This window comes from Rhinoderma darwinii, chromosome 1, assembly GCF_050947455.1.
Source record: "Rhinoderma darwinii isolate aRhiDar2 chromosome 1, aRhiDar2.hap1, whole genome shotgun sequence".
Taxonomy (NCBI): domain Eukaryota; kingdom Metazoa; phylum Chordata; class Amphibia; order Anura; family Rhinodermatidae; genus Rhinoderma; species Rhinoderma darwinii.
In genome coordinates this window covers 476,610,515-476,628,668 of record NC_134687.1, presented here as the reverse complement: position 1 = coordinate 476,628,668, position 18,154 = coordinate 476,610,515, and the positions used below count along the sequence as shown (strand labels likewise).

Genomic DNA, 18,154 nt, shown 5'->3' with positions numbered 1-18,154 from the left:
AGGACAACTGTCCCGTACTGTAATCATGTTTTCAGTACGGGACAGTAGTTCCACGGAGAGGCAGGGACTCCTAGCATCGTACATAAGTATGATGCTAGGAGCCCGGCTCCCTGCACTGTGTTCGGTCCACTACTTGCGGCCGAAATACGTCCATCAATTACGGACGTAATTAGTGTGTGTGCACATACCCTTAGGGTTCTTTGTGCCTACTAGTTCTCATGTACCAGTTTACCAAACAATAATCTTATGACATCTAGAAACACATAGAAATTCTACGAAAAAGGAAATCAAACATTTAAAAGACCTTTATTGCTGCATTGTGCTGTGCTCCAAAAAGTGTCACATTACTGTTTTTTTTTTTGTTCCACCAAGTATCTGAGAGGTAGATCAATAAAACACAGGGTAGGCCTGCAATGCATTGCACAGCAAAGCGTTGAAGGTTTTTAAAAAACAGACAGACATAATACATGTGGTAACTGAAAACTTCATATGCAAAAATATGTTTTACAAGACTTGGATTTATAGAGGACCTGTCGCCTCTCCTGACATATCTATTTTGGAGGATACATGTATTCCTCATGAAATAACAATTCTGGAGCATGTGTTCTTAGAACTTTGCTTTGTGCCGTTCCTCTGTTAGCTCTCCTAGAAATTAATTAATAAATTGACAAATGGGTGCTGCCACCACCCTTGTCAAAGGGGCGTGTCCTTACACAGTCTTACTCTGTTAGCAGTGATTGGATATGGAGAGTCTGTGTAGGGACACACCCCCAATTGGTGTTAATTTATTCTTAAATTTCTAGGAGGAATAAAAGAGGTACGGCACAACGTAGAGTTCTATGAACAGATGCTCCAGAAAAGATGTTCCAGACTTACTATTTCATGGGGAATACATTGTTTTTTTCTTTTATAAAACGGACATGTCAAAAGAAGTGACAGGTTCTCTTTAAGAAAACAACTCTGGAAGCACTGTAATAGTTTAAACCTGAATGGACATGAGAAACGCTTTAAGTGACGGGGGACACAGTTACCTAATAAAATCTTTCCCTACATATCTTATACATACACTGCAGCCACTGCTGCTAAAATTTGGCCACTTTAGATACTAAAATATAAAATTTAAAGTCTGTGTAATAAAAATGTGTACAATAAAAAGAACTTGCGTGAAATAGAAACATTATTAAAGCATTAGAAGATTTGAGAGGTCATTGCCTTCCAGTTTATCAGCTATAAGCATTGGTCAGTGCATAAATATGTATATTAGTGCAAAGTGGCAACTGAGGGGACTTCTATGTATTAAATATTTGCTGATGTTGGTAGCACATGGTATTTCTTTAGAGTCATTCGAATTGAACCGAGTTCTCGGTTGATCTTCTCCAGACGATCTTCCAAATGTTCCTAAAAAAAAAAACACATACATTAGAGAATCAGGAGAACAGCTCAATCAAACGTAACAAGATTTTAAAAGTAAAGGTCTGACTAAAATTAAGAATATGAATGCAGATAAAACCTATAAAACTGCGCACACAGTATGTTGCACTATGATGCATGAATAGTTTTAGTGTCAAAACTCTTTATTGTAAAAGAAAGTGCTGACCATTCCAGCAAATTCCCCACACAGGGGGCAAACCACCTGAAAATATGGTAATCAAAGCATGTGTAACAATATAAACCCATATGGGTGTGTGTGTGTGTTTGTATGTATGTGCATACACAATATACACATGTAATCGGGAGTCGATAGAGTCACAACCTCTAAAACAATATGGGGAGCTAGAAGGATAAATGTGGTGAGGTGCCTGGTGTACTAGATAGGCCATGTGGAGGACTTTAAAAGTTGTTTCTGCTAGGGAGACCCGATTACTACCTTATATATATATATATATATATATATATATATATATATATGTGTGTGTGTGTATGTGTATATATATATATATATATATATATGTGTATATATGGATAGTAGTGGTGCCACGTTAATAATGGGCTCTTTCCCAGTGTAGCATAAATTGAGTCTTTAAAAGGGTTTTCCCATGAGAGACCTTTATGACATATCCACAGTAGATATAGATATATATATATATATATATAAATATATATGCAAGAAACGAGACTTACACAGAGGTGGGACCCGCATCTATCCAACATTTATGACATATCCTTTAAATCATTTTTTGTGGAATTTTTACTTGATAATGCCTTCCATTTTGAATAAAATCATGAGGTAACTACTAAACTAGAAAAAAACTAAGAGTAGGTATACAGTAGGTATGTATACACAACAACTTGACAATAAATAAATCTAATCTCTATTGAGGGGTTTTCTTCTTTCATTTTCACCTAGGTCAAGTTATTGGTATATTATGAAAGACGGTTTCCTTTCCAGAGGTATTAAAAGGGTTGTCCGCTACCGGACGACTGATGACCTTTCCATCGGAGAAGTCATCAGTATATTATCGGTGCGGGTCCGACACCTGGACCCCACACCGTTAAGCCGCTCCGACTGCCTCCGGACACCGGACATACATGCCGGACGCATTTGGCTCCAGCCACGGAATAGCGGTGCGGCAGCACAGCCGCTATGCAATGTACGGAGTCAACTGCTTCTGGCTCCGTGCATCGCATAATGTGCAATAACATCCGGTGCCGCAGGCAACCGGAGCAGCTGAACAGTGAGGGGGCCGGGTGTCAGACCCGCACCGATGATACACTGATGACCTATCGCAGTTGTCCGGTAGTGGACAACCCCTTTAAGGGAAGACTATGCCTGAAGAAGACAATCCTGACTTACTTATGGGCAACAATTTACAATTAAAAAGACAAAACGCTGCGATATCTGCTCTCCCTTAGATACCAGGAAAGGAGGACAGGAAGGAAAAAAGAAAAATCAAATAATGAAAAAGAAACCTACCTTTGTGGCTCTCATCTTCAGGCTCAGTCTATGACCAGCCCCTGGCATTCTGCTAAGGGCAGCTTCAATCTGTAGGCAGATGTAGTTTCACGTGTGAGCAAAATAAATGATCATTGTACATTGTTATGAAGATCAAAAGGTACAAATCTAGAATAGCTAAGGATGTCCTTAGACTTTAGATCAAAGGGGTTTTCCAGGTTCCAAAACGATGAATTAACAAAAGAACCAGTACTCACCTATCCTTTCCCCTGGCAATCCAGTGCTGATGCTCCGGTGGCACTCCTGGTTATTGTTTATATGCAGGCAGCATGTGACCACTGCAGCCAATCAGAGCTCAGCGGTGACGAATCGTATTTTATAAGTGACTACTGGTTCTTTTGTTTATTCATCTCATTTTCAGCCATAAGCCAAAACTTTTCGGAATCCAAGTAACCCCTTTAATGTTGGCAGATCCAGACTTTTTTTTTTAAACCCCTTAATGACCAGCCTATTTTAAACCTTAATGACCAAGCTATTTTTTTACATTTTTCCATCGTCGCATTCCAAGAGCTATAACTTTTTTATTTTTGTGTCTACATAGCTGTATAAGGTCTTGTTTTTTGCGGGACAAGTTGTATTTTTTTAATAGCACAATTTTGAGGGACATATTATTTATTGATTAACTTTTATTAACTTTTTTTGGGGGGGGAATAGAAAAAGATCTGAAATTTCGCCACTCTTTCTGCGTCTTAAATCTACGCCGTTTACCGTGTGGTATAAATAACACAATAACTTTATTCAGCAGGTTGTTACGATTGCAACGATACCAAATTTGTATGTTTTACTACTTTTACACAGTAAAAACACTTTTTTTTCAAAATTATTTGGTTTTGTGTCTCCATATTTCAAGAGCCGTAACGTTTTTATTGTTCCGCCGATGCAGTTGTATGAGGGCTTTTTTTTTGCGGGAAGACATGTAGTTTTTATTGGTACCATTTTGGAGTAGATGCGACTTTTTTGATCACTTTTTAATCACATTTTTTTAAAGTCAGGATTCACAGAAAACAGCAATTTTTCAGTCGTTTTTCATTAAATTTTTTACGGCGTTCACCGTGCGGGTTAAGTAATGTAATAGCTTTATAGTCGGGGGCGTTACGGACGTGGCGATACCAAATATGTGTAACTTTTTTACTTTATTTTGTTTTTTTAATACTAAAGCAGTTTGTAAGGGGAAAAAGTGGGTTTTTAATTTTTTTTTCATTAACTTTATTAAACTTTTTTTTAAACTTTTTTACTAGTCCCACTAGGGGACTTTAATATGCGATCATCCGATCGCTATTATAATACACTGCAATACTTTTGTATTGCAGTGTATTACCCCCTGTCCGTTTAACACGGACAGGCATTTGCTAGGTCATGCCTGCGGCATGATCTAGCAGGCATTCGCTACAGGCAGACCTGGGGGCCTTTATTAGGCCCCCGCCTGCCGTTGGAGACACAGACACTCGGCGATCTTATCGCCGGGTGTCAGTGGGATGAGAGGGAGCTCCCTCCCTCTCTCCAAAAACCACTCAGATGCGGTGCACACTATTGCGCACCGCATCTGAAGGGTTAAACGGGTGAGATCGATGCTAATATCAATCTCACCCGGCAGAGCAGGGACGCCCCCAGCCTTCAGCTGCCTCTGGCAGCTGAGAGCAGGGAGAGTTGACAGCTACCCGCTCCGTTTACTTTATTCTGATGCAGCGCCGTAAAAAGTCTATTGCATCAGAATAAACCCGTTAGTGGCCGCCGTGAAAAGGCGTATTGGCGGTCACTAACGGGTTAAACCCCCGTGGGCATCCAAATAAAATAGAAAAATCATCCTACATGGTTTCCTCTCCTGAAAGAAGGTTTGGCTAAAAAGATCTTGAGGACACTTTCTCTTCATGTAGGTATAATTTTAGGTATTAATGTGATATTTTGTAGTGAACACATAAATATTGCTTAAATAAATATGTAAATTAATAAAGAAAATCATCAATATACTTAGCCCCATACTTGTTTTTTCTCTGCTGTTAACTCATCAAAAAGTCGCTCTGTTTCAGCAACGGTTTTCATCCTCTCGTTGTATGTGATTTCAGTCTCAAATGGTGGTAATAACAGAGGAAACTGTGACTCACTGCTATTCCCCGGATTAATGATAGCATTTTGCTTCACTGGAAAAAAAAAAAAGACCAAATAAAAAAAACAATGCATCTCTACTACAATATACCTATGCTCTCAACATTGAAAAACTGATCGTAAAAAGTGTTTTAATTTAAATATTTTAGTCAACCGGAAGGCCTGTTTCCTTGGGTTGTACCAAGCTTTTACTCTACCTTATATGTTCAGACAAAACAGATAAAAACAAGGACATTTATTCAAAAACACCGAAAAAGGCCATACTTGCAAATGGACACAGCCAGGTCTGAAACGCTGATGAAGGCGAGTGAGCAGGTGCTTTAAATAATAATAGCCACTCCCACTAGTCTTGAGGGGAGTGGTATGTGGTGCATGGGATGTGTAGTAAGAAATAATAAATAAATAGTGTATGTGCAAGTGTAATAATGTGAGTGAAATATAGGGGGCAGTAATGAGTGAAGTGCCTAAAAAATAAATGAATAATGGGATGCAAGTGTGTGAAACATGGAGGAATAGTGTGTAAGTCATGAGGCGCAACGTGACTAGCCAGGTAGAAGCCTATTTGTGACGCCTTGATAATTCATAGAGCGGGCTACCCTGCTTGCTTGCTACCTTATATGTTGTCATGCACCATGGGCAGGAATACGTCAGGGTAACCTAAATGTATTTCTGGACCGCTACCGCAAATACTCAGAATGCTTATATTGAGGCCTACTACAACGTGCCACCAATATGCTATGGCAGCCTTGGACTTCTGTGATCATCACTGCCATTACAGAGGCGGCTGCCACTACTTTGCCCTGCTCTTCGCTGTCTTGAAATTATGACTTAGGAAAGGTTCGGGATGGACTGAAACATCATTGATTGGCTATAGTATATAATTGATGTGCTTTTGGATGAATTAGGAGATACAAGTTTGTGATAATAATAAATAAGTCTACTTATCATTTACTGCAAAGGGAGTGCCATTAATTTCTTCAATACTACTACAGAAGAATCCTTCCACTGAGCACCCACATTCATAAGGTGTGCTGTACCAATATTATTGACATTGGATTCCTCTGAAGCAACCCCATTCTATAGAACCCATTGGACTCCATCAAACTTTCTCCAATTTCTGCTCTTCAACCTTGCTAGAATTTGTTAGGGCTCCTTGGGAACCTTTGCACTAGTTCCTACTGCTTGGACTTATTATTTTTTTTGAACATACTTTTTTTTGTATGAACAAAATCAAAACAAATGAACACTTGCCAAAATGTATCGATGTCAGTTGTGCAAAACACGGCAGAGTGACAATGCAGATAATTTCATAACAGGCACAGTAACTTACATCATACAAGGCATTCATGGTCATACCAGAACATTAGACAATTGAATACTGGGTCGCAGCCCAAGGCTATTTGTTTTCAATATCATGAATAACCCAGTTAACGTAAACCAGAACATGTCCCCGTTGTAGCTTGATGTATTATCAACCAATGTTCCCTCTAAGTCTTGGCAGTTCCTGAGCGGGGCAGTTAGGGAGCAGGGCAATTCATCAATGGTGGGCGATCTAATGACCAAAAGTAATACCCCCAGTAAACGCGAATATAGCGACTAAATAAGAGAATAAGAAAACGTATTTTAAATTAGTTTTAAATTACTTTTTTAAATACTATATTACAAGTCCAGCAGTAAAATAGAAAGTTCTAAACACCAATCATAGACATCAACGAAAGAATCCTTCATTACACCACTGCCCCTATAGATAGCGCCACACAGACCGCCTGTAGGTAGTGACGCACACCCACACCGACGCACACCCACACCCTGTAGACAGTGCCACAGACCCCTGTAGAGAGCACCACACAGCCCCTGTAGATAGTGCCACACACAACCCCGTTGACAGCGACATGCACAGCCCTCCCTGTAGATATCACACGCAGACCCCCCCTGTAGATAGTGCCACACAGACCCCCCTGTAGATAGTGCCACACAGACCCCCTGTAGATAGTGCCACAGACCCCTGTAGAGAGCACCACACAGCCCCTGTAGATAGTGCACCACAGCCCCTGTAGATAGTGCACCACAGCCCCTGTAGATAGTGCCACACAGACCCCTTGTAGATAGTGCCACACAGACCCCCTGTAGATAGTGCCACACAGACCCCCTGTAGAGAGCACCACACAGCCCCTGTAGATAGTGCACCACACAGCCCCTGTAGATAGTGCACCACAGCCCCTGTAGATAGTGCCACACACAACCCCCTGTAGACAGCTTTACCCCCCTGTAGATAGCGACATGCACAGCCCCCCCTGTATATAGCGACATGCACAGCCCCCCTGTAGATATTATCACACGCAGACCCCCCTGTAGATACTGCCACACAGCCCCCCTGTAGATAGTGCCACACAGACCCCCCTGTAGATAGTGCCACACAGACCCCCCTGTAGATAGTGCCACACAGACCCCCCTGTAGATCGTGCCACACAGACCCCCCTGTAGGTAGTGCCACACAGACCTCCCTGTAGGTAGTGCCACACAGACCCCTGTAGGTAGTGCCACACAGACACCTGTAGATACTGCTACACAGCCCCGCTCTCCCCTTGTATATAGTGCTAGACAGCCCCCCTCTTCCCCTTGTGTATATAGCGCTACACAGCCCCCCTCCCCTTGTGTATAGTGCTACACAGCCCCCTCCCCTTGTATATAGTGCTACACAGCCCCCCTCTTACTTGTATATAGTGCTACACAGCAACTCCCCACTGTATATAGTGCTACACAGCCCCCTCCTCCCCTTGTATATAGTGCTACACAGCTACCCCTTCTCCTGTATATACTGCCACACAGTTCCTTAAAAAAAATAAGATTGTGCTTACCTTGCCCCGTTTCAGCGACAGACAAAGTGCTACACTGCCTCTCCGGCGGGACGCATGTGCAGACCAGCGTGATGATGTGACGTCATCACCGCGGCCTGCGTGACTCCTAGCGCCTTATAGGCTGCAGGCCTAACATGACCTGCAGCCAGGGCCGGCCTTCGGTTGGATGGTGCCCTGTGCGGGACTCCCTATTGCCGCCCCCTACACAAACCAAAAATTAACCACATATATAGACACACACATACTGGAACATATATACTGTACATACATAAAGACAGATATTTAGACATACAGGCAAATATACATACACACACACATTCAGGTAAATATATAGACGTACAGACACATATACACACACCGGCAGATAAATACACAGACAGGAACATATACAAATACATAAAAGGCAGGCACATACACAAACATATATACCCAGTACAGATAATGTAGTAGATTTCACATGCAATGCTATGTCACACCACAGACCGCACACGGTGATAATGGAGTACAGATAATGTAGTAGACTTTACCTGCAGTTCTATTTAACACCACAGATAACACAGTGATAACTCATGGAGTACAGATAATGTAGTAGATGTTACCTGCAGTCCTATGTAACACCACAGATAACACACAGTGATAACTCTACAGATAATGTCGTAGATGATCTATACACACACACACACACACACACACACACACACACACACACATATATATAATGGGCAGCAGGGTACATAGGGGTCAGCAGGGTATATAGGGGGCAGCAGGGTACAGATAGTGCAGTAGATGTTACCTGTAGTCCTATGTAACACCACAGATAACAAACAGTAATAACGGAGTACACAATGTAGTAGACGTTACCTGCAGTCCTATGTGACACCACATATAACACAGGAATAACTCATGGAGTACAGATAATGTAGTAGATGTTACCTGCAGTCCTATGTAACACCACAGATAACACAAAGTGATAACTCTACAGATAATGTCGTAGATGATAACCACACACACACACACACACACACACACACACACACACACACACACACAGGCATATATATAATGGGCAGCAGGGTACATAGGGGTCAGCAGGGTATATAGGGGGCAGCAGGGTACATAGGGGTCAGCAGGGTATACAAGGGTCAGCAGGGTATACAAGGGGCAGCAGTGTATATAGGGGAAATCCGGGTATCTAGGAGGCAGCACAGATATCTTCATTTTATCTGCTCTACTTTAATATTGAACACACTTTTACAAAGAGACAAACACATGCAGAGACAGAGAGACACACACTAACATGTACACATACAAACACAGAGACACACTATATACACACAGAGATACACACATATACACACAGACTACTCACCATCTCTCCTTGCTGACAGGATCACCGGCTTCTTGCAGGACGGGCTGTGGGCGGAGCTTCCTCCTCTGCTTCTCGGTTCCGAGTGTGTAACAAACTAAGAGCAGAGCACAGAGTGGAGGCAGAGCCCAGTGGCGCCCCCTACATGCTGGGAAGGTGCAGCGCCCTTTGCGCTCGCACACCCCTAAGGTCGGCCCTGCCTGCAGCCTATAGTATTCATTTGTATGTGCGTTCTGAGGACGCATATGCAAGTGAATGTTGTGTCGCTAGCACCAGAGTCCCCTCCGGTGCTAGCGACGCCACTGCATCCACCCGCCGCTTGTGACAGTGCGCGGGCTTTAAAGTTTAATGAGCAGGCGGATCGTGGAAGGTGCGCGGCCACGCAGACGCGCACCTTATAGGGAATACTGTTATGAACATATATCCACTTCCTCCTTATGAATCCAGAAAACCCCTTTGTTAAGTCTAACCATATCTGATCCTCTCCTGAACTATATCTGTCCCGAAATGTTTAGCAATCCCAAGGATCCATCTAGGTGTGCTTTCGAATACCATGGGTTGTGTGTAAAAGAAGACATCAAGTCTTTGATCTCCTGTCTATTCAATTGAGTAATGATAAAGTGTTTCCACTTTTTGAAAAAATGATCCGTCGCCTGTTCCTTGTGTCTTTCTGTGTCAAGACGTTCTATAGTCATGAGCTTTTTCAGCTGTGTAATTATCTCTGCTACAGTTGGGACTTCTTTGATCAACCAATTTTGTAATAAGTATCTCTTTGCCACCATTAGGATAATGTGAATTATCGAGGACACCCGGCTTGCAATTGTAGTGGTGTCCTCATCAGGGAGTCTCACCTGATGAAATAACATGCTCTGTGGTGACATTGGCAAGGAGGGTAACCAAAAGGTTGCATCAAATCGACTTCCACACAAAACTCTCGGGTGGCCGGACAGGTCCAGATACCATGGTACAGATCAGATTTAGCCATGTGGCATTTAGGGCAAGCACTGATCCTATCGGGTTTGGAAATGGAAGCTGGAATATTAAAACCATAGATTATATTGTGCATCAGTTTAAAATAAAAGATTCCCTCCATCTTTCATTTATAATTTCCTTACGCGATATCCCCCACCCCTTTAGTATGACATCAGCTATGTCTGGATCACCCGTTGCTTTTTCCCAGGCTTTAGAACAGTCCGCCGGTTTTAGTTTTATGACTATTTCTAATGATGTTCTATAGCGAAGAGATCGTGGCTTTTTCCGCCCTGGGACCTATAATTTCGTCAAAGGTGTGTATATGCGCCTCCTTATGCAAAAATTGCAATCTATCCTTACAAAACTTCATAATTTGCATTATGGGGAAATTAGTGAAGTTATATTTGTCCTTAAATTCCAAAATCGTTAGCCATCTTGGATGTTCTGAGTGCATTAAGTGTTGTGCCAGCATAATATTTTTCCCTCTCCACTCTCTAAAAAGAGGACATTTTGTTTACCCTGCATAAACTCTGTATGGCCCCAAAGCGGCATCTGTTTGGATAATAGAAATGGTACTTCAAATAGTTTTCTCAAAATCTTCCACGATATGATGGTATCCCTGAGTAAGATTGAGCGTTTTGCATGTAGAATATCTGGTGTGTATTAATGCCAGGGGATTGTGTTCTAATTCCCAATTTGAGAAGTGGCTAGTGCCATGTATCCAGTCCAACAAGTGACAAAATAGGCGCGCTAGATTATACCCTCTTATGTTAGGGAAGTTTATCCCCCCCTCCACCCGGCAATACATCAGTTTAGATAATGCAACTCTGGGGCGTTTTCCGTCCCAGATAAATCGCGAGAAGGCTGCGTGCAGCCGTTGCGGGTCTACATGTTTCAACAAAATAGGGAGAGTTTGTAATGGATAGAGGAGTTTCGGGAAGCTCATAAATTTCACTAAATGACATCGTCCCAAAAATGTAAGCGGGAGGTGGTGCCAGTTTTGCAGTTCTTGTGAAATCTTAAATATAAGAGGGTTGTAATTCAGAGTATAGAGGGTGTCCGGTGTCCTCCCAATTTTGATGCCCAGGTATGTGATATAATGAGCGGCTGTTTGAATGGGAATCCCTAGTCTGGATCAATATTCATTAGTATGGGGGTGATCTAATTCCAAAAACTCACTCTTCGAGATATTAATCTTATACCCTGAAAACATTCCAAAAGCGTTAATGTATATGACCTTTGGGGTTTGACATAAAAATCAGAATATCGTCCGCAAACAAAATAAGTTGCACTTCTTGTTCCACCACCCGTATTCCCTGAAATGAGTCTCCCGATTCCAAGAATTTTGCCAGGGGTTCTAAGGCCAGGTCAAAGAGTAGGGGTGACAGTTTTCACCCCTGTCGAGTTCCCTTCTCCAATGTGAAGGCTTCCGATATAAAGCCAGGAGTGTGTATCTTAGCCTTCGGTGAATCGTAAAGGCCCCTTAGGAGTGTCCTAATAGTTCCCATAATATTCATCTTGTCCATCACCATCCCCAGCCACTGCCATCCTGTTATCAAACGCCTTTTCAGCGTCCAAAGTCAGCAACGTCGGAGACTCACCCGGCTGAAGACGGTGATGTACCCTATCCAGAATCATCAACAACCTACGAATGTTTGCTACTGCAGACCTCCCCTTGATGAAGCCTACTTCTGCCGAACCTAAAAGAGTAGGCATCAAAGTCGCCAACCTACCCGCCATAATTTTCGTAAGAATCTTTAGATCTTGATCAATAAGTGAGATGGGTCTATAGGAGCCTGGATTCAAGAGGTCTTTCCCTGGTTTGAGCAGGACTTTTATGTAAGCTATGTTAGACCCGGTGTTACGTTGGGTTCATGGACCCACTGTGCCGTACCGCTTTGACGGTATGGCAGCTGGCCAACAGGGCGCAGGTCACAGTCTATAGTTCGTATAGTGTACCTTTGGCAGCTCGGACAGTAGCAAGGCAGGCTCGGCTGGGACTAGGCAGCAGGCAGACGTCAGGCGTGGTGTAGCAGGACAAGCATGGAATACAGCACGACTACAGCTCAGCACGGGATACAGGTATGGGGAACACTGGGAACTGGAAAATACTAGGAGACCATTTGCATAGACAAACTTTGGGTATGACAACAACGCTCAGGCAAGGGAGGAAGGGGCTGGGCCCCTCTTATAGTCCAGGGTACTCATGGGCTAATTTTACAGTAAACTCCGGTGCGCACGCTGCCCCTTTAAGAGCGGGCACGAGAGTGCTCGCGCACCCTATGGGACCCGGCCGAGGTAAGCGGAAGTGAGCACTGGCATCTCCTGAGAAGGAGACTGGGGCCAGCGCTCGCAAACCCATGGCTGCGGCCGTCAGGAGGTGAGTGAGCCTGACGGCCCGCGGGCATGAGACCCTGCCTGTAATGTGCCAGTATTCAGTACCACGTTATAATAATCCAGTAATGTACGGGCAACCTGATCCATCATAGCTTTGTAAAATTCCCCCGTGAACCCATCTGGCCCCGGAGACTTGCTATTATGCAGATTTTTTATAACCCTACTAACTTCCTCCAGCGAGATGTCCGTATTGAGTTGGTCTACCTCTTCTAATGTAAGAGATGGAAGATTAACGTAGTCAAGAAAAGCCTCCCCTCCCTGCGGGTCGGAGTCCTTGTCTTTATATTATGCAGCTTTTACAAAGAGCTTTATAGAGTTGATCTCCCGTGGTCCCCTCTGAATTCTGCCCTCCTTGTCTCTTACAGCTGTTACATGAGAAGTCGGGATCCTTCCCTTGGCCAATCTTGCCAGGAGCTTGCCCGACTTGTTTCCGTACCGAAATAATTATGTTTCAAAGTGTGCTCTAGAGATCTTTTCTCTCCTGTCCAACCAAATTTCAAACTCTTGTCTAGTCGCATTTCAAGCCCTCCTATCCGAATCTAAATGGGATGTCAGGTAAGTAGTGTAGGTAGATCTGAGGCTTAAACTAGCCTCCTCATAATGCCTTCTTCTTAGGGCTTATTCAGACGAACGTATAATACGTCCGTGCTACGCGCGTGATTTTCATGCACGTCACACGGACCTGTCAATGGGGCCGTTCAGACCGTCCGTGATTTTCACGCAGCGTACGTCCGCTGCGTAAAACTCACGACATGTCCTATATTTGTCCGTGTTGCGCGCTGCACACACCCATTGAAGTCAATGGGTGCGTGCAAATCGCGCTCGGCACACGGAAGCACTTCCGGGTGCCGCTCGTGATTCGTGCAACAGTAGTAAAATGAATGAATGAAAACAGAAAAGCACCACGTGCTTTTCTGTTTACAAACATAAAAACAGAGTGTCATAATGATGCCGGCTGCGCGAAAATTACGCAGCCACGCATCATATGCTGATGACACACCACGGACCTTTTTCGCGCGCAAAACGTCACGGTTTTTTGCGCGTGCAAAACGGACACGCTTGTGTGAATCCGGCCTTATACGTTCTCACATATGCTAGCAGCCGACCTCTCATGACCGCTTTAGCCGCGGATCAATATAGCGAGGGATTGTCCTTATGTGCCTCATTGGTGTGTGCGAACTCTATCCATCCACCAACTCCTCATATCTATGAAAGCCTCATCTTTAGTCAAAAAAAGAGGGAAACCTCCATATAAAATCGCTACCCCTCGGGTGAATGTCTAGAAGGGAGATTGAGATCGGAGCATGATCTGAAATGAGTATGTCTCCTATCTCTGAATCTACCACCCTTCCTGAGATTTGGGCACTGCAAAAGAGGTAATCAATGCACGACCAGTAATGATGTACATGTGAAAAATGGGTGTATTCTCTACTATCCGGATGCGCCTCCCTCCAGACATCCCAGAGATTAGCAAGTTGTAGAAATAAGGGCAAGACCGTATCTGATGATCTAAGGGGGATCCGGTCTCGGGCGCTTTTCTGCCTATCTTCTCCCACATGTAACACGGAGTTAAAATCCCCTCCCACTTGTAACGTCTATGGCCGCGGACCGTCATCCTGACTCCCCTTCTGACGGTCACGGCCATGGACGAGCGAGTGCCGGGCGGCATCTCCCTGGTGGGAGACGCCGGCACTCACTGCTTGGTCCGGACACTGTCTCCCGCAGGGCGCTCACGACCTCGCGTGCACGGCCTTAAAAGGGCCAGTACGCGCACAGTTACAGAGTAAAGCAATTAGCCCAGAATGCTTCTGGACCATAAAAGGGGCTCTGCCCTCTCGATCCTTGCCTGAGCGTTGTTGTGTTACCTTAAGTTTGTCCTTGCAAATGGTCTTTTTCTAATTCCCAGTATTACCCGTTCCTGCTGCCTGTACCCTGTATCCTGTGCTACCGTGCCTTCAAGAGTTGGAGTCGTGTTGTGCCCTCCGCTGCATCTATTGTGTCGCACCCCGCCGGGTGTCTATCTACTGTCGAAGCTTCATCTTAGCCTGAATCCACCGCTACTGTCTACATTGCCTCAGGTACCCTTTCTGAACTATAGGCATTGCAATATACCTGTTTGGCCTGCTGCTATCCCGCTATGCGGTACGGCCCAGTGGGTCCACACCCCGCACCGTGACACCACTATTTTGTTATTCTGTTGGTCTTGCTGGAGTGTCAGACCTAGGTCTGATAGAAGATCTTATTATCGCCATTGGGGTCATAAACATTACACAAGCGGAGATTGTCCCTGTTAACTTCAATGTGAAGTCATATCCACCTGCCCTCCGTGTCTATGTCTTGGGAAAGGATTTTATGAGCAAAATTCCTATGGAATAAAATCATGACCCCCACTTTGCTGTCGGTCACCGGGGATCCGCAGACACACCCTACCCATAGCTTTTTCATGCGATCAAAATCTGGGGCTGACAAGTGAGTTTCCTGCAAAAAGACCACATCCGGTTTGAGTCGTTTCAGGTGTCTCAGGATCCTAATCCTTTTATTGGGTGATTTAAGTCCCTTTACATTCCAGGAAATAACTTTCATAAAGAGAGCATAGTAAGAATGGTCTCAGTGTCGTGGATTCATACACATTTAAGTAGGAGAATCAGTACAATAATAGGGGAGTTAGCGTGTCTGCAAGATCCCCAACCACATCTCTGCGCCAGCACAACATCATCACAAATGGCAATACAATACAAAATTTAAAACATCCTAATACAAGAACTGCAAAAACCTATAGTAATATTGCCCCTTGTGGGCTTACACATTGATGAATGTAATGAAAATGTCAAGTAAATTACACCCTCTCTAGTGTCTGGACATCACTTTTTTCCAGCATGTAAAGAACAACACCCCCCCTCCCCCAGGTATAAGGCAGCAGGAGCCGAACAATGCCCTTCACAGCTGTCTAGCAAATCTCCATCCCTCCCCAGCAGCCTAAGATAAGTGGCAGGGAATCAACCGTCTGACTTGTACTATTATCGATAGAAGTATATGGAAAATCAGTTCGTGTGTCCATCAGTGGACAGAAAGATCAAGGCTGCCCACACAAACTTTACTCGGGAATCACCACCATTACCAGTCCATCGTGTTTGGGCAGTGTTGAAAGTCAAACCAGGCATCTAGCCACCCGAGAAGAATGTGGTGATCGCCGTTCCCTCTGTGCCGATTCAGAGGTCGATCTTAGTTTGCGTCTCCAGGTGTCACCCCTCTCTCCATCATCCTCTCTTCGTTGCCTGTCTGCTGGAGATCCGTTTCGATCCCTATCCCGTGCATAGAACACTGTCAGGATCTCTTCAGCCTCCTCATGGGAGGTGAATGTTTTTGTTCGTCCCTCCGGAAAGAAAACCCGCAAGCGGGGTACTGCAATTGTAAGCGCTGTTTTCGTTGATAAAGGGAAGAGCTTATTTTACTAAACGCTCGCCGCATTTTCGCGACTTCAGCTGAATAATCTCCGAAAAGTAGAAGTTTAAAGCCTTTAATTTCCAGCGGTTGCGATTTCTTGTGGTATGCCCGTAGTAAGGAGACCTTGTTGGTGAAATCCAATAGTTTCATGATGACTTGTCTTGGCCGTTGTAATCGAGCTGTATTTTCATCCCTATGATACAGGGGATCAGGGCCTATGCGATGAGCTCTTTCCACCCAGCAGTAAGAGTCCAAACCTAAGGCCTTGGGTAAATCCTTCTCTCAAAGCGACTGCAGATCAGAAGATTTCAACTTTTCAGGCAAACCCACCATTCTGAGATTATTTAGACGGGATCTGTTTTCTACGTCTTCCATCTTATCACCCAGTCACTTGTTTTCCGCCAGTGATTTACGGAGAGTAGAATGTATGGTTGCATTTTCTTCTTCTAACAGAGCAATTCTCTGCTCCATTTCATCTAAACGTGTGCCTTGCTGACTTACTTAATTTTGAAGTCTGGTGAAGGAGGCCTGAATCATGGTCTCCAGGGTCTTTTGAATATCAGGAGCAATGCGTTTAGCCACTTCTATGGCTAGCTTTCTATAATCGATCAGTGAGGTTTCCTCCTGATTTAGGCCACTCTCCTCATGATCCAGCTCTGTATCCCTCCAGACAGAGTCAGGAATTGGTGAACATGTCATAGCCGGCACGACGTGCGCAATATCGGCTGCGTTATGCATAGGGTTAGCTTTTTGCCCACTGCGTAACAGATAGTGGTCCATAAGAGCAGCCAACGAAAGACCTGCAGATTGTACTGTATTGATACAGAAGAAATCAGGTCAACAGGTCTAATAATGCATTGAGACTTCTTATAAAGAGCAAGGAGCATGTGTATAGCTGGGCTTAGTTTAATGGCGGTGCTGTGACCGGAAGTGATGGACTTACGCAGAGTCAATGTAGAGTTAGCTGCAAGACCCCTGCTGTCCGAGTCCTTCCACAGTGCAAAAATGACTGGCCAGCAGGGATTCTTTAGACCTCACCTCCCTCAGGTAGCCGGTGTCTACCTCCTTCCTCCGTCACAAGGGAGCAGCTCTAGGGAAGCCACGCCACACCTCCCTACCCAATACTGCACCGTGCCACGGCAAAAAGCCGAGGCACCGATGTCTCCTGTCCCGCTTGGGGTGACTAAATGCCTGTAGTGCTGTGTTGCCACACTCCTGTAGCAGGTCGGTGCCGTGAAAAACGGCTAATTCAGCTGGTTCTGCCGAGGTGAGGCGGGAGCTCTCCTTCCGTGCATAATTGGTGGCCACAATTGTTGATTTGGCGTTATTAGCTCCAAGGAAGCCAGATATGGATAACACTCTCCCCATCCCAGGAGGGTTTGAGGGTCTCTTGATCCACCTCTCATGTTACACATTTGGCATACTTAGAAACCCATGGCAACCTTTTTTCCCCCCTTATTTTTCATGTTTTGTCTACCCTTTTTGGCAGTTGATCCCAGTTTGCCTCCATATCCCTCATAGTTTCTGCATTGTGTTTGTAGTCAGGGTCTGCTTGTAAGTAGCGACCATGAGGTTTACACAACCTTATTTGTTCTTTTGTACTTGCATAACTGATATTTATATACACATTTTATGCAAGTAACCTTTGGGTTTCTGCTACATGGTGATGGGTTATAATACAACAGTGGCTTTATAAATCAATAAGTACATTTGTTTAAACTCATGATACAACACATCATCAGACGACGAAAACAATGAAAATGAGCCTTTTAAAAGTATATGGATCAATTGGAAAAAAAACGAACATCAGCTTGACTCCAGTTTGGTGTACAGTCTACAGACTTACTTTACCTAGTTCAGGTGGAGCAGAAAAGCTAGGTTTCTAATGAAATTAATAACCAGATGTATAGGAAAGCTTTACATAGGACAGGTAATGAGGAGCCGCTTTAGGAATTACATTTATATTAAACTGCAACAGTACAATTGAGATAATACTCTCGCATTGTCAAGAATTTAGGGGGAAAAAAATCCAACAGTATATAATTTTGATTTTCAGCAATT

The 18,154-nt window shown here is 44.1% G+C and overlaps 1 protein-coding gene across 5 annotated transcripts in view; it reads right to left on the bottom strand.

The window, feature by feature from the left end:
- Window positions 1-290: 290 nt before the first annotated feature.
- Window positions 291-18,154, bottom strand: part of MPHOSPH9 (M-phase phosphoprotein 9) — a 167,098-nt gene continuing 149,234 nt past the window's right edge. For all 5 annotated transcript variants that reach the window (XM_075833976.1, XM_075833986.1, XM_075833995.1 and 2 more), the window contains 3 exons: window positions 4,934-5,091; window positions 2,915-2,983; window positions 291-1,398 (listed from right to left, as the gene is read on the bottom strand). In XM_075833976.1, coding sequence (XP_075690091.1) covers window positions 1,297-1,398; window positions 2,915-2,983; window positions 4,934-5,091 — 329 coding nt within the window. In that variant the 3' untranslated portion in view covers window positions 291-1,296. The remainder of the gene's footprint in view (window positions 1,399-2,914; window positions 2,984-4,933; window positions 5,092-18,154) is intronic.